General features: G+C 38.7%; 1 protein-coding gene across 3 annotated transcripts in view; it reads left to right on the forward strand.

The window, feature by feature from the left end:
* Positions 1–26,097, forward strand: part of rab3ip (RAB3A interacting protein (rabin3)) — a 32,480-nt gene extending 6,383 nt beyond the window's left edge. The window contains exons 2-12 of one of the 3 annotated variants that reach the window (XM_053650446.1): positions 4,341–4,440; positions 5,153–5,422; positions 8,373–8,565; positions 15,552–15,647; positions 16,296–16,373; positions 16,808–16,993; positions 18,407–18,535; positions 19,634–19,746; positions 21,417–21,516; positions 23,130–23,199; positions 25,395–26,097. In XM_053650446.1, the coding sequence (XP_053506421.1) occupies positions 5,178–5,422; positions 8,373–8,565; positions 15,552–15,647; positions 16,296–16,373; positions 16,808–16,993; positions 18,407–18,535; positions 19,634–19,746; positions 21,417–21,516; positions 23,130–23,199; positions 25,395–25,477 (1,293 nt within the window). In that variant the 5' untranslated portion in view covers positions 4,341–4,440; positions 5,153–5,177 and the 3' untranslated portion in view covers positions 25,478–26,097. Of the gene's footprint in view, positions 1–4,340; positions 4,441–5,152; positions 5,423–8,372; positions 8,566–15,551; positions 15,648–16,295; positions 16,374–16,807; positions 17,012–18,406; positions 18,536–19,633; positions 19,747–21,416; positions 21,517–23,129; positions 23,200–25,394 lie in introns of all 3 variants that reach the window. The other 2 variants (XM_053650444.1, XM_053650445.1) reach the window with 2 other exon arrangements.
* Positions 26,098–27,805: the final 1,708 nt, after the last annotated feature.

Raw genomic sequence — 27,805 nt, forward strand, 5'->3', positions numbered from 1 at the left:
CGCATAAATACTTTTATCGATACTTAATATAAAATGCACCCTGCCTTAGAGGAATTTCTTCCTCAATCACGTGACGATTTCGTCTCCGTCTGATGGTGACTGAGGTGATGTTGGGAATAAAAGGTAATGCTGACAGAATGTAAACTGAAGAAAGTCATTGTCCGTGAATCTGGGCATTTGCTAATGCTAGTGTGCGTATGACGTCGTGCGCCGTCACCTAGAAGCGGCTTATAATTCCAGTTAGTAAAAGAAGACCGCTAGTGATATATTTGAGATGATATTACCTTTCTAAAATTCACACACTAGATGGTAGATTACACAGTGCATAGTGTAAGTGTACAGTACTTCATTTGGGACACAAGTTTAGTATTTACTCTCCGAAGCGTGTTTTCTGAACAGAAGTAATGTAATGAGTAAGCATGTCCCGTGCCACGCGCAGACCAACTAATCGATAATGAGATTCGTTGACAACTATTTTCATAATCGATTATTATCAATTTTATTGATTAGTTGTTGCAGCTTTAGATTCATTGAAGTGTCAAGAAATCCTAGGAGAAAATGTCATGCCATCTGTGAGGAAGCTGAAGATTGGGCATCATTGGACCTTCCAACAGGACAATGATCCCAAGCATACCTCGAATTCCACCAAAGCTTGGTTGCAGGAGAAGTCCTGGAAGATTCTACAGGGCCATCAGAGTCACCTGACTTGAACCCCATAGAAAATGTCTGGGTGGGATTTGAAGAAGGCGGTTGCAGCACGCAAACCCAAGAATATTACTGAACTGGAGGCCATTGCTCATGAGGAACGGGATAAGATTCCTCAGGAACGCTGCAGAAGCTTTTGTCTGGCTCTGCATCTTGTTTTCCGCAGGTCATAACAGTAGAAGCATGCGCTACTAAGTGCTAAAGATGCTTGTCATGAAAAAGTTGAATAATTGTGAAACTGGAGAAGTCATTATAAGTTTCATTTTCAGTTGAATTTGTGGAAAGCACTTTTTGAGGAATGCTTTGTGGAAAGCATTCCTTGTGTAGAACTAGTTCAATTGCTTTTGTTTGATTTGTTCGTTGCAAACAGCTGAAAGTCTGTAATGTTGACAGTAAACCTGATTTGCAATGGGGGTTGAATACTTTTGATTGCAACTGTACATGGCGAGCCAACATAATCTGATTCTGTTTAGCCCTTGTCTGCCATTGAAAACAGGATTTACAGTCACTGTTTTTGAGGCAGTAGTTGCTTGTTTAACAGAGTTGTCCTATGGTTACTGACCTTGGCAAACCCCATGATTTTTTGTGTTTAATAAAGAAGATAAATGGTTTGTATGTGATGTACAGAAATGTGACGCTTAAATAACCAAATGATGGTAGCATGTAGTTCAAGTGTAAATGAATGATTCTGTTGGAGTGGCCGACTTTTGGGTTTGACAGCGACAATATTGCAACTTTGCGCTGCACTTTATCAGAATAATCAGTGTGGGGCTTAGTTTGAATCTAATCTCTGTGACGTCTGATATGGTGCATGCTAGTAGTAGTTTAGTATTCCATAGGCTGCCTACTTTCGCTTTATGCTGTGCTGCTTTGGCAGAGTACTTCCCCTCTTCTATAAATATAATGTGTATGTAGAAATAGTAGGAATTGCAGCAATGTTGTTGGTAAAGAAGCTGGGCATTTGAAGATTGGATAAACATCGCCTGGTCAAGCTCGAGCGAACCTGTGTTCCCTACTGTAATCTCAGATTCCTGTTATTGGCTGACAGGAGTAGAACCTGATGTGGACTTCTGCTGTTGTAACCCATCCACCTCAACATTTGACATGTTATGCGTACTGAGATGCTTTTCAGCTCATCGAGGTTGTAAAAAGTGGTTATTTGAGTTAGCGTAGCCTTCGTGGCAGCTCCAAACAATCTGTCTATTCGCCTCTGACCTCTCTCATCAAAAAGGCATTTCTGGCCACAGAGCTGCCGCTCACTGGATGCATATTTTTTTGCACCATTCTGTGTGAACTCTAGAGGCTGGTGTGTGTGTGTGTGTGTGTGCCAATCACACGAGATCAGCCGTTTCTGAAATACTCAAACCAGTCCATCTGATACCAACACCCATGCCACAGTCAGACACTGAGATCCCCATTCTGATGTTTGTGAACGTTAGCATTAGATGTTGACAGTTTAATATTATGTACAATATGGACTGGACTGCAGATTAGGCATGCATTTGTTTATTTTGTAACAGTTTGTAAGTTTATACGTTCAGCTAAAAGGGGCACGGTGGCTTAGTGGTTTTCCTCGCACCTTTTGGGGGTTTGAATCCCACCTCCAGCCTGTGTGCGTGGAGTTTGTGCGTTCTCCTCGTGCTTCGGGGGTTTCCTCAGGGTATTCTGGTTTCCTCCCCCAGTCCAAAGACATGCACTGTACACTGATTGGAATTTCCAAGTTATCCGGAATGTGTGTGCAATTGTGCCCTGCGATGTGTTGGCACCCTGTCCAGCATATCCCCCGAGTTCCCTGGGATAGGCTCCAGGCTTCCCCGTGACGCCTTGTAGGATAAGTAGTATGGAAAATGGATGGATGGATGGATGGATGGACACTCAGCTAGTTGCTTATAAATCCAAACATTTCTGCAGATTGTAGATATATATCAGTCCGTCAAAGGATGTTTTATTATTTGCACTAGTGTTAGCATGAAGTCGACCCATTCACTGACATATGGTATGGGTCTGCTTGTATTTTTTGTTAATAATGCTAGAACCTTTGACTTTTGCTAAATAGATTATTTTATATAAATACAGTGGAGATTCAGGAGATGTAAGGCGTTTTATGAGTGATTTTGGCTGTACGTTTGGGATGAAATGTCAATCTTCTCCCCAGATTCAGTTTCTTGGCCAGTAAGATTAAATTCTTCTCAAACATGTACCAGTACATTTTGCTCCATTCATGCTTCCTTCGATGATGTAATGCCCTAGTAGCTTTTCCAGAGAAGCAGCTCCATGTCATGATGCTCCCACCCCCATGCTTCACTGTGTTTATGGTGTTCCTGTGATCATACATACAACCCTTCTTTCTCCAAACATGACGAACCGAATTATTGCCAAAGATCTGTTTTGTTTTCGTCTGATTTGTTTAGGTGCTTTTAGACGCACATCGCTGTGTTTTTTAGCAGTGGAGTTTTGTGTAAAGTGTAGTAATGTAGATGATTGTTTTGCAGTCCGTTGCTTATTTTTCCTCTGTGTAACTGTTGTTTCTGCTGCTTTCAGGTCGTCCTGCAACTCTTTTTGAGTGACTCCTCTCCTTATGAGAGCATGTTGTGGATATCTCGCGTGGTTTAACCTTTAGTTGTAGTTCTATGAACTTTCCACCTGCCTGTTATCACACCAGTTATACTAACCGGGGTGTTTAAGGTCTTTGCTATGGTTCCGTACTCTCTTTTTTCCCCCCACTGGACTGTTATTTAATAATGTTGTTCCTGTGAACTTTAGGAAGCTCCTTCACCTTCACCATGATTGCTGCTTGTTGTGTGAAATCTTCCCAAACAATGGCAGAGTCTTTTATATTTTTTCATATCTTTTTTTTTTTTTTTGCTAGAACTTTAAAGCATATCTTTGTATATTGCTTTACGAATACATAGTTTTTTTTTGTTCATATTTACAAGTACAACATCAAAACACATTGTGTGTAAATTTGAATTGTATATTTGCACTTTGAAGTATATTAAATAACAAAAACTTAATGCGTATTTCTCCTCATTGTATATGAGTAGACAAATCTGTCTCCTTTTTTTATTCACACAGTAATCTAGACAGATGGCAACACTTGGTATGGTGGTAAAGTGTCGTGTCTGTTAACACACACAGCTGCGGTGTCAGGGGTGGGACTGGCACTTGGGCAACGGCAAGCCTGTCGCCACGGCAACCGTTCTGACAGACAGTGGGCCACGCTATTCTCAAAAGCAGGCAAACCGGCTGGGTTTTCTTTTTTTGTATTAATGCAACAATAAAAGACTCTTAGTCATTGACTCAGTAGATTAACCTTTGGAATGTGTGTATGGGTGTGATATGTTAGGAATGTGTGTATGGGGAAGTCCTATATCACTCCCACATGCTGATTTACTGTTAAATGTTGATGGTGTGACAACTACTGTGTAGCTTTTATTCTTTGTTAAATATTTATCAGCATTCTGCTGCCCTGTTGATGTTCAGATATTGAATGATGTGTGTGTGTGTGTGGGTGTGTGTGTGTGGGTGGGTGGGTGGGGTGGGGGGGGGGGGTGTATTATCATGAGTGTATGAGCTACCTCAGTAACTGGTAGCTTACTTTATGTCCGATGTTCTGTTTATTCCTTTGTCTTAAGGTAGTGAGAAAGCCAGGAGTGGACATCACATCGTTTACTGGACGTTCCTTCTGCACTACTGAGACATGTCTGAAGGATTACATACGCATTCTTCAGAATGGTACATGTCTTGCTGTTTAAGAGTTTGGAAGTGTGGTAGTTTAATCAAATCTAAATGCACACCTTCCCTTAGTTATACAAGTGATCATAAAATGGTTAGCGACTGTAGACCATTTATTGCTTTGCCTCAACGCCGTACATCAGGGAAAGAGATCTGCATCTGATACGCTCATACCGGTCCGTCCTTCCCCCCAATATAACATGCGACTACCATGTTCAGGAATAATCCATCACCCAAACAATATCCGGTCACTGTGGTCCTGAGTTGGTTCTTTTTCTCTGATGGAGCTGGTAGACTGGAGCCGATGAAGTACATGGCAACAGATGGGATGCAGTCAGTAACTGTACACCTGTATTGTAATTCTATCTGATAAAATGGTTAATGAGTGTAGCTACACGGCAAGTGAAAATAAACCGGCTTAAAGGGGTTTCCCAGTTCATGTTTTGCATCGTCTAATCCATAAAGAGCAACTCCAGCAAGTTTTTTTTTTCCTGTTGTTCAAACACCATCTGTGTCACCAGCGTAATCTCTGGGGACGGAAAGACACTATTTACTTGCTGTTGGACTGTTTAGGCCATTTTCATGAAATTAAATTCGCTGGAGTTGTTCTTTAAACGTACAATTGACCTGAAACGTTTCAAATCTTCAGGTTTTAGTATCTTTCCAGAACGTATTAGTCGTTTTCCTAACGCGAATTTCTCTTCATGCCTAGATGAGTATACTATGACCCTGAGACAATGGCCAGCGAACCCCTCGAAGGTTTCCACGAGGTGAACCTGGCATCACCCACCACCCCGGACTTGCACGGCGTCAACGAGCCACACACTCCGAAGCCCAGCGCACCACCCAGTACGCTGTACCGTACACACTCCCTGACCTCTAACCCTTGTCCTCCTAACGCTCTCTATGTCGACCAGTTACCCACCCAGCCAGTTTACCCTGCTCCCAGAGACCTGGACAACGATGAGCCGCACAATGGCAGGTAATAATGAGGAGCTGGTTAGTGCTTACGTTTACTGGAAATCCATGTTCTACCGGTGAAGTTTCTCTGAGGTTACATTTATACCTTCGCCCCTCAGATTCAAAAATGCTTGGGCAGACACAAAGAACCAAGAAACTATATTTTAAATAAATAAATTTAATGTAATTAGAACTACTACTTAGATTTTATTTTATTTATTTTTTTTAAATTAATGGTTTTATACATAACCCAGTGGACACATAGTGTTGATATGGTGTGTTTTTTCTTACTGGATTCTGGATTTTGGAATTGGGATCTTTTTTCTTTTTTTTTAAACTAAAATAAAGAATTATAATCAATTTATTATACATGTAACTATGTATGTGAAAAAGACATGCTTTACTTGATTAAAATGAAACAAATGCTGGGGAAAAAAAAGCAAAAAAAAAAAAAGCTATTCAGTATGAAAATGTTGCTGTTCATCAGAAGACAGAAAATGCCAGCTAACAAATCGGCTAAAAGAAACATCAATGCATGCCTTGTGTTGTAGCATTTTGCTGTGTCTTATGTTTGCCACAAGATGTCCCATACAACTCCTCGATTCCTCTTTCCCCAAACTCTCCTGTGTCTTTATTTACTGTTCCATTAGTAACAGTTTGAAGGAACTGACGTTTTTGCAGAACGTTATGTTGTATTTATAATCAAGGTCAGTGAATTGTTGGATTAAAACCATAGATCTTGAATAGAAAATGCACTGAATTGTTCATTGTACTGTCATTTTTATGCATCGAAAATGCAACATGCTGAATGATAATCCACATACCCTATGTGGCCAAAAGTATGTGGACATCTGACCCTCACACCCAAATGTACTTCTTCCCCAAACTGTTGCCACAAAGATGGAACCACACAATTGTAAATCATGTCTCTGTATTCTGTAAAATTACAATTTACTTTCACGGGAACTAAAAGGCACAAACCTGTTCCAGCATCACAATGTGCCTGTGCACAAAGCGAGCTCACTGAAGACATGGTGTGTGAAGGTTGGAATGGAAGAACTTGAGTATCCTGCACAGAGCCCTGACCTTAACCTCACTGAACACCGACTGCACCCCAGACCTCCTCAGTACCTGATCTCACTAATACTCTTGTAGCTGAATGATCACAAATCCCCACAGTCACGCTCCAAAATCTAGTGGAAAGCCTTCCCAGAAGAGGGAAGTTATGTTCAACAAGCACATACGAGTGTGATGGTCAGGCGTCCACAAACAGAACAATAACTATTTCATCATTGAAAAATTACATACTTTGTATCTATTTATAGTTGCATTTAATTTTGCATAATGTCTGTGAAACAAGTTGGTTTTCACTTATGTTATAAACGGTTGCTCCCACAACAGCATCTTTTTTCCCCCCTCTCTCTCTCAATGGTAATGCTTTCTGGATTATGTAGATTGTCTACTATACGTCTCACTGAGAAATAGCTGTTACTATAGAAATGATAATGTATTAAAATGAGTGCGTTAATAAATAAAATAAACCTGTGGGAAATTCAATCAATACCTTCTGATCAGATTGGTGAACAGCACTGTTGTGTACTGCGTTGTGTACTCATGGGGATTAACATGGTGATTTCTCCAACACAATATGCAAATAAGTGGGAAGTCGGCCAGCTGTGAACATGGCAGGAGTAGGATCATGAGAGCTCGTTCTATTGTACAGCCTGTACTTACTTGTCCTTTGCCAACAAAGTGGTGGTTTTCGAATGCTGTGTCTTTGGATGTGACATGAACAACGACATGCTTTATTTGCAGCAATTATGGAGTCGTCTTTTTTTCCCCCCCAGGAATAAGAAAAAATAATAATGTGATGCCATTTCCTGTGGGTGGATCGTTTCTCTGTAATTGCAGGCTGATGTGAACACATTGTCCAAATTGTATTTAACTGCAGCCAGAGATCTGCTCACTACGCAAGCCAGACTATCTGTGGAGGTGGTCAGTCTGTTTTTCTTTTTTAATGTGCTTAAATGCAATCTTGACTTTTCATTCATCTAATGCAAGTTTTAAAAGTGGGTCTTAGACATGGCTTACACATTTTTCATGGTCAAAATTAATAGAGCATTCTGCAATTAATTAATTTCCTCATTTATGGTATTTGGAAGATGACCTTATCCAGAGTGACTTTCGTTTATACAAGTGAGCAGTTGAGGGTTAAGGGCCTTGTTCATGGGCCCAGGAGTGGCAGCTTGGTGGTCTTGGGATTTGAACTCACGACTTCCCGATCAGAAGTCCAATGTCTTAACCCAACTTCATTAACTGCATGCTGTACTTTATGGGATGCTTTTCTGCTCACTGTGGATGTAAAGCGTGGTTATTTGAGTTATTGTAGCTTTCCTGTCAGATCGTACCAATCTCTTCTGACCTCTTTCATCGACAAGGCATTTCTGCCCACAGAACTGCTGCTCACTGGGCGTTTTTTGTTTTTCACACCATTCTGTGTAAACTCCAGAGACTGTTGTGTGTGAAAATCCCAGGAGATCAGCAGTTTTGGAAATACTCAAACCAGCCTGTTTGACACAGACAACAATGCCACAATCAGAATCACTGAAATGACATTTTTCCCCCCATGCTGATGTTTGATGTGAACATGAATTGACGCTCTTGACCTGTATCTGCATGATTTTATGAATTGTGCTGCTGCCACACGATTGGCTGATTGGATAATGCCACGAATGTGCAGGTGTACAGGTGTTCCTAATAAAGTTGTCGCTAAGCGTATGTCTTCATGGACATATTACTTCAAAGCACTTTCATATCCCCCAAATTTAAACGTTGTTACTGTATCAAAGGTGGTGTAAAACATTTCACAGTTTTAAAGACCTGCAATATAAATTTGTCTCGATTGCAGCCAGCTAATCGTCCATCATGCTCATTATTAAGTCGCATGAACACCGTGTTCTTTGTTTCTACAGCTTGCCTGGACTGGAGGGCTCAGCCTCACAGGAGGGAGGGCCAGGTGATGGGAGCGCCTTATTGGGCGAAGAGGGAGAAGATCCCTTGAGCCTGAGCACAGACAGCCTATCACGACTCAGAAGCCCTTCTGTGATGGAAGTCAGAGAAAAAGGATACGAGCGGCTGAAGGAAGAGCTCGCCAAAGCCCAGAGGGTGAGGGATTAGTTAAATCCACGTCATTATCCCTGTAACAGTAAACATCCACATTGCAGTTTATGTCCATAACCTTACACTACAGTATAAAAAGTCCAGTACCAAGCACTGCTTTTATCTCAGCAATTATATAAAATAATATTCCATCAAATAAAATTACACAGCGGTCACTAATATGCTAGAAGTGTTTGATTGAAAACAGCAGCAGTCAGTAATTGCCGCCGCCACATAGCTCCAGGTTCTTCAGTTCGACCCTGAGCTCAGGTTACTGTCCGTGTGGGTTTCATCAGGGTTCTGCAGTTGCGTCCATTGAGTACACTAAATTTCCTCTAGGTGTGAATGAGTGTGCGAATGTGTGTGTGCACGAATGTTCCGCCTCACTATCAGTGTTCCCGGGAGCGGCTCCAGATCCAATCGCAGTTTACATGATACAAATTGAATAAAGTATGTGGCAGCCCAGCAAGGTTTACAAAATAAATGGATACTCGGATACATTTCTGTTACATACAGTGACTTATTCTTATTCCATGTGAATAAGAATGACTCAACTGTAAAGTCATGATTCGTTTGTAAAATAAACGGATGTGTCATCGCGATAAGTGCAAACACTTCATCTACCCACTTCTCTGTTAAAAGTAGACAGTGTTTAGCGTTCACCAAATTTAGCACAGAGTACTGGCTCAGTAACAGTTTTCTTGGTATGTTTGTTTTCCTGGAGACTCAGATTGCAGTGAGACGGTTGTAGACACAGGATGCTGCGGATAAAAAAAAAAACTTTTATTGTTAATTGGATGATTTAATTTTGGAGAGTCAAGTGTCCATTTACAGTAATGAGCAAATAGGAATTGTGTGTCGTAAAGACTCAGGTTTGAAGAGCTGTTCAGTAAAGACAGAAAGCTGGCCCTTAGCCACCATATTTTCCAACCCAGCTCTGTTAATCTTAGCAAACGAAAATAAATCAGACTTCATTAAAGTCAGATTGATCTAGTATTTCTTATTAAAAGATTACAAAACCAAATTCTATCCATTTTTACTCATTTCAAACATAATCTTAAACATACTCATATTCTATTAGCAGATAGTTTTGCTAAATTTTAGCGTGTATTTCTAGAAAGAAGCTAAATGGTCTGCTAATAGAATAAAAATATTTGAAAGCTCGAAACGTCTAGAAACAGGTTTACTAATCTTATACTTGGTTTATTGTAATCTTTTATTATTAAATACTGGATACATTTGATTACATTCGAGATATTTCACTAGCGAAGATGTCTTTTTTTTTTGCCGTGGAAGCTATGGTAACTGCTGCTACTTAGAGATGGCGCTGTGTGTGTTTCCATGTGTGGTGATGGATTTATGTATATAATGTAAAGGCTCTTTCTTGATTATAGTGCAACAGATATCAGAATATTAAAAAGACTGCTGACGAAATGAACAGAGGCGTGGAGAGGTCAGGAAGACTACAGTTTGGTGTAAATATCTGAAGCCAATACCAAGGCTAGGCTAGTGATTCAGCACTCTACATACATGAAATACATGACAGTTTGTATTCAAGCTGCCCAATGCCCAATTCCTGTATCTATATTGTTTTTTTGCTTTTATATTTAGCATTGTGCATTTTATTATTATTACATATGGCTATATGGTTATATCATCTAGCTATTTTTTTTCCCCCTTTAATCAGTGTTTTGATCTACATTATTTTTTTCCTCCTCTTTATCTCTATCTATTTATTCTCCCTATGTGGTATCAACGTGTCAAGACATGCTCTTGGCTTTTTCTTTTACTTGGACTGCTGGCTACAACACAATGTACAGCATTGTTTACTCACAGTAAGCCCCTAATCCCCAAAGATTATGAGTAGAGCCATTTTGGATGTAGGGCAGGTATTAACATATAGGAAGGAGAAGAAGGAGATTTTAAACCCTATCTGCCCTCAGCATGATGGAGAATGTGATATCGCTAGGAAGCTGAAAGCAATACTGTGGAGAGACAGATGGTATAGAGCGAGTTGTCTTATGTGTTTCACTGAGACTTGGCTGCAGGAACACAGTCCTAGTGCAAACCCTAACATTGATGGCTTTGTGTTATTCTGTGTGGAGAGAAGCCATTAAATGTGCTAGGAGGAGATCTGTGTGACACTCACTGATCAGTCTACTCAGATTAATACCCTAGAAAGGATACAATAAAGAATATGTCCTATAAGCTTTAGAGTAACTTGAAGGAGTGTTTCTGTAACTCAGACTGCCACAGGAGTAGACATTATTATAATTGTATAAAGGTCAGAAATTTACTCGCGTCCAGTCTGAAAACAGACTCCTTGGTACTTTCATGGCTACAGTTAAGGCCAATAGTTAAGTACACCTAGGCTGAAGATAAAACTTTGTTTTTAAAAACTCCACCCAGTTCATGTTGCCATACATTTCTATTGGTGAATCAATTCGGGCATCTACTTTATTCACATCAGAGATCATTAATAGCAATTGATTAGAGACAAATTTATTTCAGATTTAATTTACTATGTCGGAATTCCAGCAGGTTTACATACATCAAGTTGATTGTCTCTTTAAACAGTCTGCTGGAAGATTCCAGAAATTGATGTAATGACATTTTAGAAACTTCTGATTGGCCAATCGCCATAATAAGTAGTTAATTACGAGTGCACCTGTGGCTGTATTTAAGGGCCTACTTTAGAGGCAGTGACTTTTTTTTACCCATGATAACAGGAAAATATAAGCATCTCCAAGCCAAGACCTCAGAAAAAAAGATTTTTGGACTGCCACTGGTCTAGCTCCTCCTTAAGAGCAATTCCTAACCAACTAAAGGTACCATAAGCATCTGTACAAAAAACTGTATGCAAAAAAACTCGGGACCACACAGACTTTCAGGAAGGAGGCACAAATTAACTTCCAGGATTTTGGTCCAAAAGGTTCAACTGAACCCCAAGACCCAAGACAACAATAAAGGAACTGGTGAAGGAGTTTAGGACATCAGGTACCAAAGTACTGTATGTACATCCACCATTAAGAGAGTCCTACATTATCATATGCTGAAAGCACCAAATAAACCACAGGACTTGCTCTAAGACAGTGTGAAGCATCTTGTTCAACATTTCTGCCAACACCTGACAGAACAGATTATAGCCTAGTTCAGCTACCACCACCATATAATACACCGATCTGATTTTGTTCACTGGCACCCTGTGATTATGAGGACAGAGAGGAAATTGTCACAGGAAGCGACTAAGACTCTCAGTGATGCTCTGGATGAGGCATTTGCATGGGAAGAAATAAAATTCCTATAAAAAAATGAAGTGCAGATCAGCACTATGAAGGTGGTATATGGTTGAGGGGGTAACCGAGGAGGACTTGGAGATGGCCACTAAGTTAAATCTGACTTTTCATATCCCTCAACTGGTTAATACACAACGGCTCTCTCAGCCACTCGCTACACAACAGTACAGCGTTTGTTCTATCTCCTTGTACAGTTGTCATCTGAATTACTGGTTCTTATATTTATCTTCACTAGCACCAGCAATTATAGACTGCTATGAATAGCAACGTTATTACACAGAGAGATGAAGGTGTGCATCAGACTGGGACCCCTGGGACACAACTAAAAAGTCTCAGCCGGTTTTCTCTCTCATGTGGGTGGGAGCGGGCAGGATTGGTTAGACTTCCTTCAAGAGTGAGCGGTAATGGGATTAAATAAACAGTCTCACAGGACCGGACAGCATCAGTCATGTGCTACATTGTCTGTTTTGTCTCACCTCAGATGCTCCACTAACAGGCAGTGGAGTGATGTACACTACATGGCCAAAAGTGTGTAGAAACCCCTCCTAATTATTGAGTACAGGTCTTTCAACCACGCCCATTGCTAACAGGTGCATAAGGTCATACTGAAGAGCTCAGTGACTTTAAACGGCACTGTCATAGGATGTCAGTTTGTGAATTTTCTGCCTGGTCAAATGTAAGTGCTCTTATTGTGAAATGGATCTAGGAGCAACAACGGCTCAACCATGAAGCGGCAGACCACACGAGTGTGTAGTGTGTAAAAGTCGCCTATCGTCTGTTGCGTCGCTCACTAAAAAGTTCCAAACTGTCTCTGGAATTCCATATTAATGCTCATAGTTTTGGAATGGGATGTCCAACAAGTTCATATAGGTGTGATGATCAGGTGTCCACATATGTTTGGCCATATGGGATATCTTTTGTATACTCTTCTGGCCACAATCTTCAGGATCTTGAAGGCTGCAATCCGATTGGCTCTGTATTTCTGTGCACCAGTTTTCAGAAGGAAATCGCTACAACAAACATCACTACACAATGAGCTTTTTTGGAGCAAGGCATAGTAATTTGATTGGAAGAAAAAGTCCCATCTTTAAAAGTTTGAGATGTAGATTCTGTAGCAAGATGACCCAACTACGGTGTAGCGTGGAGTGCGATAAGGAAGCCATTTCTGCTCACTGCTAACAGACGTGTATAACTTGTTCTTGGGCATGAATTTGGATTTGGACATCATAAAATACAATTATACAGTAATCATGCGCTATCAAAATCTGATTTGTATATCTGATTTGTCTACAAAGGTTCTGCATCTGATTAGCACTTAACTGCACTTATTTGGTGTATAATTCCTATGTATTTGTATTGCTGTTCTTTCATGTATTCTTTTTTGCTTTGTGTGACTATCTGCCTGATGCTGATGCAGTGTTTTAGACACTTAATTAAAAGCCCAGATCACGTGCACACTAAAAGTGCTTGTGTATATGGGTTGGGGTATTTGCCATCTCTGAATACAAGAGCACAGGAAGAAGGTGTTCAAGGTCATCTCCAGAATTAGTGGTAATTTTTTTTTTTTTTTTTTTTTAAAGGTTATGAAAAAATGTCTTTGTGGTAATTAAATTAATCTCACAGTGAAAATGTGAAAGAAATGTCACAGTTATTGGCACTCTGGCATTTAGCACTGTGTTCAACCGCCCTTCTTCTATAGATCTTGTATAATGCTTGATGTGATTGGAGAATACAGAGCAAGGAATCTGAGACCAACTCTTCAATTCACAATCTCTCTATCTTGCAGACCCCCTCCTCTTCAATGGGTAGGGGATTGGGATTTAAAACTTTATTCTGTTATCATTGAACCATTTTTGTGTCGATTTGGATCATTATCCTGCTGGAAGCGCTAACAACGACCCAGTTGTAGCTTCTTGGCTAGATTTTCATTTTAAATAGTACTAAAGTAGCACTTCATGGACTTGCCATGTATCCCAACAAGGTTTGCAGGGCCTTTGGATGAAAAAACAGCTCCTCAACCTCTCAAATTCTCCACAATACTTACGCCTAGCCCGCCTTGAGTGCTTGCTGCCAGACTTATCTATTTTTATCTCATCTGACCATAGAACCTGGTCACAATCAAAGTTCCAGACGTGTATAATGAACTCTGTATGCTTTCATTTAGGGTTGGATGGAAGAAAAGTCTTTCTTCTGGCACAGCTTCCAAATAATTTATTGACACAGGTGGTGTCTAACTGTAGATTTGGAGACTCCTAAATTCTACCAACTTATGCAAATCTCTAACCATGATCCTTGGGGAAACCAATTGCTTCTCATTGTGCATTACAGCTCCGATTTCGTCATTGTTTTTGTGGATATATATATATATATATATATATATATATATATATATATATATATATATATATATATATATATATATATATATTTTTTTTTTTTTTTTACATTCAATTTATAAAAGGCCAACACTTTTTTTTTTGGTCTCATGTTATTTACTCTCTAGTCTTCTGTGTCACCTCATATTGATGCCCCAGTGAAACAGTCATGGAAGGCTGTGAAAGTGAACATAATTGAGGTGAACATAATTGGCAACATGCTTGAGTTACAATTGGTTCATAAAAGTTTCTTTTTGATAATATTTTCAATGTGAGATTAAACTATTTAACCACAAAAACATTTTTCATAACCTTTTTATGCCACTGGTTGGATTAGGCATTATGTTTTGGGCTTGTCTGTCTGTCCATCCAAGTCTCTCATTAGCATGATATCTCAGGAACGAGTGGCTGAATGTACGTAGGATTTATATGGAGTTATCATTGGAACCAGCAGATGAACTGATTAGATTAAAGACAAGGTTGCAGCAAGGTCAAATATCTGAAATAGTTTTTCTTCAGTAGCTTTCTTCATGTTTGTCATACAAAGATGTTACTAACACGTTAATGTTCATTACCTCAAGGCCCATTTTTGGCTAGATTTTTGCCATTGGCCTGTCAGTGCCTTTGTCCGTGTATCTGTCTGAGCGTCTAGTAAGTGCGATATCTCAAGAACAAGTTGTTGAATGTTTGTAGGATTTATATGGAGTTATCACAAGCAGATGAACTGATTAGATTTTTGAAATTGAGTCAAACAGGGTCAAGGTCACAGCAAGGTCAAATGTCTGAAGTTTTTCTTCAATAGCTTCCTTCCTCACTGAAGTATATTTTAAGGGTAGCTCTGGCGTACAAATCAGTAAGAAAAATAACGAGACTGGTGGAGGCGTCCCCATCGACTCCATTGGCATCAGATTTGATTTGTTTTAAACCATCTTTATCAAGGGAGCCAATCATTCTGGAGCTAATTTACCCATATCAGTAATATGTCATTAACACTCACATCTCACTAATGAACCTGATCTTCCTTTCATCTATTTTGTATAGAGTACATTAATTTGCTCTGCCTTGAGAAACTGAAGTTGTTTATCGAGTGGACACGGTTACTGAGAAACTAAATTCGCTACGGTCTAGTGTGTCTACGGAGTGTGTTCAGATGACACTCATTTGTGATACAGCCATGACTTCTTTTTTTTTTTTTTTTTTTTTTTTTTCCGGGCCACTGAAAAGAAAAGTAAAATCCACATTTCCCTACCCATTTTTTGTTCCTTCATTCATTATTTTCCCATTTTCTTTTTTTCTTCATTTCATTGTTTGTTGCCTGAAGGAGCTTAAGTTAAAAGACGAGGAGTGTGAGAGACTTTCTAAAGTCAGGGACCAGCTGGGGCAGGAGCTGGAGGAACTCACTGCTAGCCTGTTTGAGGTTTGTTTTCATTTGTTTGGTTTCTTCTCCTTCCTGGTCAAAAAAAAAAAAAAATGGTGTGTTTTTTACTATGTTAACTGGCATTTCTGCCAAGATACAGAGCTTCTCAGCAGCTGCGTAGCACAAAAAGTTTAAACACTTAATCAGTATTGATCATTACAATCAGTTGGGGCAATATAGAAATCTACATAATTATAGCTGTGTTGGACATTATAATGAAGAAACAGCTAGCAGATATGGGGAAAGAAATTATAGTTCAGTGGAAAATCTTACTGATAAATAGTTTTGATTTAAAAAAAAAAAAAAAAAAAAAGATTCACTTGTGAGAACCATGATGTGGTGATGAGCTGCTTGAGTAGCTGTTTGTCTTTCTATATTCATGTATTCCTTTGTCATGGTTTTTGGCTTCACGTACCCTCCTACTTCATTTCTATTTCTGTTTCACATCGCTTCCTACCTCTCCTGTGTCTCCACTGTCATTCGTAGAGATGTTGGCTAACTCGCTTCTCTTTTGAGTGTGTGTATGTGTGTATGATGCAAGCTTGACTGGATTGGGTTGGCTCTCGGTGTGGGGAATAATGGAAAATGATGGCTATGTGGGACACTTGGGACGCTGATCCAACTCTGACGTGAACGCTGTCTCAACAGGAGGCTCATAAGATGGTGCGAGAAGCGAACGTGAAGCAGGCCACAGCAGAGAAGCAGCTGAAGGAAGCCCTCGGGAAGGTGAGAAACAGTGGATACGTTGGGTGTTTGGTCTGTGGGTTGGAGTTTTGGAGTGAAATGTTAGCTTCAGCGCATAGAAACTTTATTCATCCCATCAGAGAAGTCCCAGTACCTGCTTTTCACAAACCTGCATCTGGATGAACAGACTTAATTCAGATTTTATTCATTGATTAAGATTTGCAGCTAATACATTTTTATACTCCTTAAATATTGTAGTCTGTTATGGACTTTTTAAAATTTAGCTCATGTTCATGATAATGATTTATTAAATACATGATTAAATTGGATTCATGGCAAAATATATTTTTATTTTATACTCAATTAATGAACATCTGTACGGATAATAAAAAGGTCAATTACAAACAAAATTACAAATATTTGTCATTTTTATCCCTCCTCCCTCTTTTCCTCTGCTTTTCTCCAACTCTCTACAGATTGATGTTCTCCAGGCCGAGGTGGCTGCACTGAAGACACTCGTTCTGTCCACGTCTCCTACGTCACCATGTAAGGAGCTGCCATCTGGCTCCAAGGTGCCATTTAAGAAGGGCCACGTGCGCAACAAGAGCACCAGTAGTGCAATGCTGGGCAGCCAGCAGGAGCTCAGTGTTACTCAGCCCATTGTACGTGACTGCAAGGAGGCAAGAGACCTGTTTAATTTCTGTACTCTCTGCACACTCATCATACACTATACGGCCAAAAGTTTGTGGACACCTGACCATCACATTCATGTGTACTTGTTGAACATCCCATTCCATATGTAATCCCCTGTGTTTGCTGTTATAATAACCTCCACTCTTCTGCAAAGCCTTTTGGAGATTTTGGAGCGTTTCTGTTGGGATTTGTGATCATTCAGCTACAAGAGTATTAGTGAGGTCAGGTCCTGATGTTAGGTGAGGAGGTCTTGGGTGCAGTCGGTGTTCCAGTTCATCTCAAATGTGTTTAGTTCATCTAGCAAACACAGAAAGAAAACAAAATCTGCACTTAATCAAGGCTGAAATGCTTACGTTCTTAAATACAAACCATTTGATCTATGGATTTGCTCTCTGGGATATTTCATCACAAGTCGTTTGTGATGTTCCTCCTGCAATGCTTTTTCAATTAGCTAAAGCTACAAGCTGGTGTGTGCAGATTAGCCTATGCATGTTAAGTTGAAGTTGTACCTCAGTGGTGGATTTTTTTTTTTTTCAAGACTCATTAAAGGTATATTTGAGGGTGGAAAAATATTTTTGTATTTGAAGTTATGGGCCTTGTGTTCTGCCTTGTGTTTATCAGTCATTAATTGTTAACCGTTTGTTAATCTTATGAATAATAGATTGAGGAATTGCCTTAATCCCTAAACTGTATCCCACACTACCTGTAATTTTGTCAGCTGCTACACAAGTACACATTTGGTTGATGGTAGACCGTTGTTTTTTTTTTCTTTTTCTTTTTTCATTGCAATTTTATATTTATTCACTTTAACTGTTAATGCTTGCATGGATCATGGATCATCTTTTCAGAATCAGAAACAGAATAGAAACTTTTTAGAAGAGGATAGGGAATATTGCTACTTGTTTGTTTCCCTTACTCTTTATTTATTATTACACTTTAGTAGGTTACCATACATTACCACACTGCATTTAGCTACTACTTTATAGCCTGAACAATTAGGTTTCTGAGCAAACGCAACATGAATTTTTCCCGTGCCCAGTGGCCTAGCTGATGAATTTATCACTCGTCCACTCCTGAGATGTGTGTTTCGATGTTTAGACTGGCATTGGTAGAATTTAAGATCAAAATCATTTGATCTCAAATTATGATGTAGATTGTCTAAGAATGTTTATTGGAATGAATGTACTAATAAAAATCCGAATAATACTCACATAGTGAAATTTGTTCTGAGATCCCTCATGTGTATATATATTTAATATTTTTATAAATCCAAATATGTTCGAATTTGACATTATTTGATATAATAGTAGTAGTAATGTAATAATATTTCTTTTATAAAATATTAAGTGTTTGTGTGTGTGTGTGTGTGCGCACGCATGTAGGTGGACTCCATTCTGTTTAATGAGTTTAAGGCATGGAAGGAGGAACCCACGTTTGAGCGGAGTTGCTCTTTCTTGGACCGAATTTACAGAGAGGACATTTACCCATGTCTCACGTTCTGCAAGAGTGAGGTGTGTGCACCCGCCTTAAATTATAAAGCTTTGTCATCCTGTTAATTTTAAAGACATGATTTTCATTCTTATGGATTGTGCTGCTTATGTATTAAGTCCAAATACAAAATATTAGTTTAATTACTAATAAATGACTGCCTTTTCTGTTTTACCATAATTTTGGTGTATACAGAATATCTGTTAATATGAGCACTATTAGTAGTGTCCTAATGGTCTGTTAATATGTACCATGATAAATGTATAAATACATATTTGTTCCTGCTACAGTGTTAATTGCACACCTTTGGCACGATAAGGTAAACATTAACTAGACACCTGAACTTCTGTGAGTAAATGTGACATGACGTTTTGTTGGAACCTGGTGGGTGTGGTAACCTCAGTATGATCACCTGGGCCATCAGATTTGCATGAGTTATATCCTAGGACGGAAGGGAGAATTCATTTTACATATGAGTTTATTTCATCCTGACAAATTATACAGTATAACTACAAATACTATCTCAAAGATATTTATTGAACTGCCTTCTAGCCTGAGCTCATATATCGGTTAATGTTGATTTCCTCAGAATTAAGGAGAAAATGTGATCTCAGTGACTTGGCTGGTTTGAATATTTCATAAACTGCTGATCTCCTGCTGATTCATACACAACATTCTCTAGTCTCTAGAGCTTCACGCCTTGTGAGTGAGAGAGGGTCAAGCCGACAGGAAGGCTATAGTAACTCAATTAAGCACTCTTTACAACCGTGGTGAGTAGAAAAGCATCTCAGAAGACATCAAATATTGAGGGCTACAACAGCAGAGGTCCACATCAGGTTCCACTACTGCCAGCCAAGAACAGGAACCTGAGGCTGCAGTGTTCACAGGATCAACTGGGTAGTTGAATTTGGAAAAACATCGCCTGGTCTTTTTCAAGTCTGTCCAGTTTCACTGCGCCTACGCCCACCGTAGCCTCTGATGTTTCTATACTTTTGTGTAGGAAGATAAAACACATTAAGACGGTTATAGACAAACAATTTATGGAAAATGATTTGTAGTAAGAAATTGACAGATGGTGAAATTAAACTTATTATCTTTTATTTTGTTTTTTATAAATATAGCTGGGCTCAGCGATCTTAGAGGCTGTGGAGAGAAACACACTGAGTGTGGAGCCAGTGGGATTCCAGCCGCTGCCAGTAGTCAAAGCCTCAGCTGTGGAGTGTGGAGGGCCCAAGTGAGTACTTCCAATCACCTGATTCCTAACCAACAACAGCAGGCATGCTGTGAAGAGGACTCTTAAATAAATGAATGAATAAATACATACATACGTTATTTAACTAATTAAAGTAAGTAAATTAAGTAATAAAAGTATGTTAGTAAAGAAAGTAGACAGTAAGTGTAGTATGTAAGTTAGAAAGTTGAGTAAGTAAAGCAGGTAAGTAAAGTATGTGAAGTAAGTTAGAAAGTAAATGCATGGAGTTAGAAAGTTAAGTAAGTAAAGTTAATTGAGCAAGGGAAGTATGGAAGTTAGGTAAGTTAGGAAGTTAAGAAAGTAAATAAATTAAGTTAGAAAGTTGAGTAAGTAAGCAAAGTATGTAGAAAATGAAGTAGGTAAGCGAGTGAGTAAGCGAAGTGTGGAAATTAAGTAAGTTAGTATGTTAGAAAGTTCAAGCAAATCAGGTAAGTAAAGTAAGTTAGAAACTTAAGTAAGGAAGTTAATAAATTAGAAAGTTTGAAAGTAAGGTAAGTATGTAAATATAGCAAGTAAGTAAAGGAAATAAGAAAGTTAAGTAAGTAAGATTCTTTCTGAAGTTGTGTTGGCTGACAGGGTGTAAATGCTTATTCCTATTTGCTGTGGATTCCACAGAAGGTTCTTAAAGGCAGACACCCTTTAAAAAAAAAAAACAGCACCTTTATAGGATATTATATCATTTGATCTGGTCATGCCATTGTTGCTTTTCTTCTGAAATCATTCTTTCATACTCTGTGTATGGGTGTGGAATTAATGGCACAGATCACTCGCTCATTGTGAAGTGTATTTAGTTAACAAGTGAGCTGACATTATTCTTGGTTTATTGTAATATTGGTGTAGTTGTAATATTACATTTTACAGTGTATAGGCTACATGACGTAGCGCTTGCTGTGTACCTGTGGTTTTAAAAATAAAGAAACATGCTAGTATTGAGGATCTCAGCATTACTGAATCACTCAGGAAGATTTGTGTAATCATTTGTGTGTAATTGTCAGGACAGAGGGCTTTAATTAACACACCCACATACTCTGATAACTTAGAGTAATGAAATAAAATACTCTCACATAGAAGACCAGGGTTAGGGTTTTTTGGGGTTTTTTTTTTTAATTCATTTGATATTTACAACACATCCACAATGATGGATGATTCTACAAAGAAGCACAAGGACAGTGTGATTTCTAAAAGATGGATAAAGATTGGATATATTTTATACACAGCTTTTGCTCTCACACTTTCCACGACATTCGACCCACTTTCCCCATAAGCTTCTGCTTTATCTAATGTCTTCTGTTTGTCAGAGCTTTCCATCTCTTCTGTTTCTTTATTCCTTTCTTTCTTTTTTGCCGCCCCCTAGTGGCAGGAAGTCTGAAATAGTCACGTAAGTGTACATTCTCTCTCTCTCTCTCTCTCTCTCTCTCTCTCTCTCTCTCTCCCTCCATTCTCCATGCAGCCTTTCTTGCTTGTTAGCTTTGTAGCCCATGTTCCTTTTCTCCTTATAAGAGCCAGGTCTGTTTAGCTGGTGTTACTAGTGTAGGCCAATAGATAAATATCATACCCTAATTTGCTTAATTATTTATATATTGTATGTCATCTGTTAGCAGATTCTAATATGCGCAAATGTTTATTTGAAGAAAATGTTTTCTTATCTGCAGAAAATGCGCCCTCAGTGGCCAGACTAAAACCTGCAAGCACAGAATCAAATTCGGGGACTCCAGCAACTACTATTACGTGTCTCCATTCTGTCGGTATCGGGTGAGTGTTTACCTGCTGCTTTTCATAATGACCTTTCAGCTTTTTCAGCCCTGAATGTAATTAGCTAATGTTGTGTAGTAACAATATTTGCCTCATCCATCACCTGGAATGGAAAGTTTTCTTCTTTCTTTTAATTTTTGGTTTGGATATGATTAAAAGCTGAATATGTACATATATTCCTTACTGATTGATCCTGTGAAGGAACTGACCTTATTACAGAAGACAAACAAAACCCAGTAAAGCAGAAAACATATAAATAATAGGGATGTAAAGGGGGATAAAAAAAACAATTTGAATCAGCAAATTGGTCTAGCATTCTTTTTAGAAATAAAATCTGATGTCATTTGGCTTTAAGAGGCATCTTTTGGCGATATCTGTGGCGTCACGAGAATAGGATCACGATTGCAACTCCACTTTATACTTTAGTAGTTAAAATTGGATTATAAACCAGAGCTTTTTTTTAATTTGCTGCTTGACTTTCTAGGCCCACTGCTTTAAAAAGAAACTTTGTTTAGTCAGTCCGCATACCAATTATAAGTCAGGTCATCAAAAGGTCATCGATCTGATCTGTGTGTACTGTTACAAACACAAAAATATATGCAAAGAAGACCATCTGTGTTCTAAATGTTCCTCAGATTGGTACGTTATTGGTACGCTCGGTCCATATATTCTGCCTGTTTCAAACGTCTTTGGAAAATCACTGCAAACCTGTTCTCCCTTTAGAAAGAGATGTTCCTATTTTGTTCTTGTTCTAAGATGACTCATCTTTCAATCCAAACCTTTTCCACAAGAAAACACTACTGGCTCGCTCAACTGCTGGTAAAAAGGCAGTTCTCAAACTTTGTGTTGAGAGAGATGGAGAATAGAACTAGAAGAGATAAAAAGATGTTGGATTTTGACACGCAATAGCTACACTGGAACACAGATACACAATACCAAGCCGGCAGCAAGTTTAGTGAAATGTGCATCAATAACATGTTAAATTTAACTCAACTCAGTAGTGAATTGAAGTATATTGAGTGATTACTTGTTTAACTGGATTGCTTTTTGTAGCGTATCGTGCACTTCTATCATATTCACACTCTTAATTTATAAGTAAGAAATAGAACATGGCTATGGCTATATCCATGAATATAGAGGAAGCTTAAAACAAGACTGTTTTTTCATCATTTGTATATGATTTATTGAGACGTAAACAAATGTATTCAGGTTGTTTGATGTTAAAACTCTATCCTTGCCAAAAGAACTTACTGGCATACTAAAACCTCCCTAAACGCTACCGAATATACGTTGCCAGATGAGGACCATTTCATGATCATTTTGCAATGAGTATTTTTTTGTCCTCGGGGTAATTCCATGTTTTTTGTTCTTAATGTGAATCACGAGCCATTGTGAACAGTAGCCTGTTTACTACAACTTATCTCACTTAGCCCACAGACGTACCCTATTTCCAGAATGTCCCCGAGGCATGTCAGTTTGCACACATAAAGAATTGCAGCAGACTGATGAAGAGGGAGAAACTGTTGGAAATAAAAGTGCACAAAATGCTGTACAGTGATGTTCATGTAGGCTTTAGTTGCTGCCGTCAAATTACCTCTCCTTTCTAATCCTAGATCACCTCCGTCTGTAACTTCTTTACCTACATTCGCTACATCCACCAAGGACTGGTCAAGCAGCAGGACGGTGAGCTAATCTGACAACACGCCCACATACACACACACACACACTTCTGCACTTCTGCAGGTGTGGCAAGTTTCTGATTTTTGACAGAGCAAGAGCAAGAATGAGGCTAGTGAGAGGAATGACTCTTTGTCACAGCTATAATGTATACGTGATAACAGGAACTAACTTGTCTCTCGGATGTTCCACAACACTAAAATTAACTTGAAACCATTAATATGTGTGATGCGTCATTCATTAATAAATTAAACACAGTAATCATTGGTCCACTTTGAGGTGGTAACGACACTCGTGCTGTGCCGTATCACACCACTCCAGCATGGATTATTTACATATAACCGCACAGTCTGTCCTGTGTTATTCCTTACTCATAAAAACAGTATACATTATTATGTACATTATCCTTATAATGTATATGTATTATGTAACCATGTTAAGAGATATTACCAGCAATAGCATTAATAAGCAACAATCTTTTGCTACAAAAGTGGAGTCTCACTAAATGTTTATGTCCGTATTACATAACCTAATGCATTCAGTAATACATGACATGCAAGGAGCATACTATCTGAGTCAATATCATGTGATGGTTGGTAGGAAAACACAGTGTGAAAGAAGTAGGGTAAAAAGTTATGGTATGGTAGCTGTATATGTATATATAGACTAATCTTCACCTTCAGTAGTTACAAAACAATGAGAAAACACTGATTTCTTTGATGTGCAAATCACATTTTAAAGAAAAAAAAAAGGTCAGTTATATCAGGGGTATTCAACTATGAAAATATATTTACATAAATTGTGTTGCTTATAAACAACTAACCCTGATGAAAAGAGTTACTTTTTAAAGCTTCACAACAACATTGTTTTGTTTCAAAGTGGTGCTTCACTTCACCATGTTAATCTGGCTTTTGAAATCAACTTTAAATGTTCTGTTTTCATCATGTTTTGTTTTGTTTTTTTCTTTCTTTAAACAAGACATGTCATCAGTTTGCTAATTGCACCAGAGAGGGTCAGTGAAATGGAAAAATTTGTGAAAGTCTGTGAAAACTCTTCCTTTTCTGAGCAATGAGCTGCCTTTAGTTCAGTCATTTATTGTACACGATACTACAGAGGATGTGCTGCAGTTTCTGTACGATGGCATAACAGCACAGTCTGGAGTGTGCGAGTCCGTTTCTACCACAGCTCGATGCTCACGATTACAATGTTTAATTTATTAACAAATCACACCTCGCACATTTTAACAGTTCATAGTTAGATTTAATGTTGCGGAACGTCCGAGAGAAAAGCGAGTTGTTCTCATTTATGCTCTATCTGTAATAAACAGTTGTCCCTTCACCAGTCTGTCCTCTCTCTCTCTCTCTCTCTCTCTCTCTCACACACACACACAATTCCGTTCAATTCAGCAAGCTTCACTGGCATGACCATATACATTTAAAGTATTCTCAAAGCATTACAGAAATTAAGAACTGTTATTAATAAAAACATGTTAGTTTAGTGTTTGTATAAACATATGATCAGAATCTGAATAAACACATTATATTAGTGTCCATATAAAAACGTAGAGATGAGAGAATAGGAAGCAAGTGTCAGTTCAAATATTGGCAATCTCTCGCGCTCTCTCTCTCGCTCTCTCGGAGCATAAAGCATATATTACTGAAGACTTTCCCATGCTGGAAACTTTGCAAAGCACCATGACCGTTACAAAGAGCTGACGCCTGAGAGTCCTTCAATAAATGTTAAATAAATGTCTCCGAACAAAAACATCACATTTTTCTTAAACAGCACAGTTTTAAAATCTGTTTATTATTAGTCTTGGATTATGTGGAGCATCATTCATTTTACAGCTGGTACCACTGTCTGAGCTGTGCACACCTTCTGACCAATCAGATTCGAGAATTCAACCGCGCCATGGTATACGATTTAATTTAAAAAATAAATAAATAAATAAATGCTGCCACAAATACGGTACATGAAACAGATAAGGTAGATGCAGCACATTCAGAGTATTTATAGCTCCTGCAGTTAAAAAAAATTGATCGCGTCAGTGATGTTTATTTTCAAATATCAGTTATATGCAGAGTAAAGTTTTGTATTAATTTTTGAAGAGTAAGGTAAATTGACTTGGGCTCTGTTATACTGTTCCACACAAATCAGGAAACATTTGGTCAGTGTCCGTGGTATGTTTTTCGTTTATTCAGCTGAACAGATGTTCTGGGAGGTCATGCAGCTGCGGAAGGAGATGTCATACGCCAAGCTGGGCTACTTCAGAGATGAACTGTGACTGGTCAGCATCGAGGGAGGAACACTTGTCTCAGTGAAACACATGCAAGTTCAGGCGAGGGGGGTTCTGCAGTTAACAAAGAGGCGTCACAGGGACCAGTTCTTTCCTCACACCTCAACACTCCAGCACTGTGTGCACGTGTGTGTGTGTGTGTGTGTGTGTGTGCATGTGTGTGTGTGTGTGTGTGCGCACGTGTGTGTGTGTGTGTGTGCGCACGTGTGTGTGTGTGTGATTAGCCGTCTGTTTTCAGGTCCTTTCCTATGTAAAGTACAACATATGCTGCTGAAGTTATGATTACCTGATTTCAGTTTGTGTATTAACTGCTACATGAAGGAGAATAAAATAAATCTATGCTGGGTTTGGATTTCCATTCTGTATGTTCTAGAAAAGAAAGCCTCTTATCCCAACCAATCAACTCCTCTTGAGCTTTCAGTTCATTCTAAATTTAGCTAGCGCCGTGTTGCTGTGCTGTTGTGTGTGTGAAACGTGCTGTACATCTGTTTTTCTTGGAACTGTCTCATCAGTTTTTTTTTGTGTACTTTCTTCCAAATCTCATCACTCTTTCCCCATTTTGATTTTTAGTGCCTTTCTGGAACACCGAATAAAATTGTATACCTCTACAGCTACTGGTTTACCTCTTTGTCTATGAAAAGCCAAATATGTTTCACTTTTTTGTTCTGTTCAGGACAAAATAACCGTTTACCTCACACTGGATGATGGTACCGATGAGCGTAAAGGGTCTTGCTCAAGGACCCGACAGAGGCAGCTTGGTGGGATTTGAACTCAGGAGTTATGATCTGTCCCAATACCTTAACCAGTTTTATAGTTTTTAAAATGGGGGGGGGGGGCAGTGACTAAGTAGTGGGCCGTTTCCTACAGAACCAGTGTAGCATTCACATGTGCTTTTTTCCTAGGCGTGACCATGACCGCATATAGTGGCTACACATGGTGGCCAGGCAGTCACTATTCCACTTAGTCGTAGAACCACTGTTGCACACGTCATGATCTGCTCTACTTACTTATGTCCCAGACTACCAGGACTGTTTCTTTCAAAACTAGTGGTGATTGAGTGGTATATCAAAGTCACTATGAAGATTTTTTAACATGTCCAGATAATACACACCTCCAGACAGTAACAGACAGCAAAAAAGTGCTGATCCCATAATTTACCGAGGATGAGAATGGTTTAAATGCTGATATTGTTTTCCGGTCATGATAAAAATGGCTCCAGTTGCTTATACTGTTCTATCTTAAGAATACCGAGGATGAGAATCACTCAAACCTACTACTTAGTACATGGGGTGCAATGAAGCAACATTTAGACTAGGGTTGCAACTAACCATTATTTTCATAATTGATTAGTTGGCCGATTATTTTTTTCGATTTACCAGATGGGGCGAAACTTTTTCTTCATTTACTTAAAATAAAATACACAAACAGTGTTACAAATATAAACTTCAGACTAAAACTTTACACAGCTGTTTTCCAATTATACGAGACTGAAAAGAACCCAATACACACACAGACACACACACACACACACACACACACACACCAGAATATATGTTATTCATTTAGGACTGTAGTTTAATTCCTTGCTTTTTGTGCATCCATAAACAATAATAATATAACTACTTATATATATATATAATATTAGTTAGTAAAAAAAAAAAAAAAAAAAAACGCTAGTGTTCCATTTGAGATGATATTACCGTTCTAAAATTCATACACTAGACGGTAGATGATATAGTGCATAGTGTAAGTGTACAGTACCTCATTTGGGACACAACTTTAGTATTTACTCTGAAGCGTGTTTTCAGAACAGAAGTAACGTAATGCGTAAACGCAACCCTGTGCCACGTTCAGACCAACTAATCAATAATGAAATTCACCGACAACAATTTTCACAATTGATTTTTAGCGATTAGTTGTTGCAGCTCTAATTTAGACTGTAAAATCTGGCAAAGGTGGATAGTGCAGCACCATGTCACTGCTTCACAGTTGTCCAAAAGTGATTCTCTTCCTTGAAAGGCCTTTTAACACGTATCACTGTTTCATCACTGTATTTACCCAATGGGCTTTTCTGCCTTTATTGTGCTCAGCAAAGAAGACAATGGGCCTTGTATATCCAAATTATTAAGGTTGTGAGTAAATGTTTGCATAACCAAACTGAACTAAATATCCTGGATTTACAAAGTTTCCGAAACATGGATTATCTTTGTACGTGCGTGTTTATGTTGATGAATGCCATTCACCTGGAAATTACCAAGCGCGTGCATGGCACAGCTGATTTGCATGTAGTGATGCACCTGAAACTTCATAAATGTT

This window comes from Ictalurus furcatus, chromosome 19 (assembly GCF_023375685.1).
Source record: "Ictalurus furcatus strain D&B chromosome 19, Billie_1.0, whole genome shotgun sequence".
Lineage (NCBI taxonomy): Eukaryota > Metazoa > Chordata > Actinopteri > Siluriformes > Ictaluridae > Ictalurus > Ictalurus furcatus.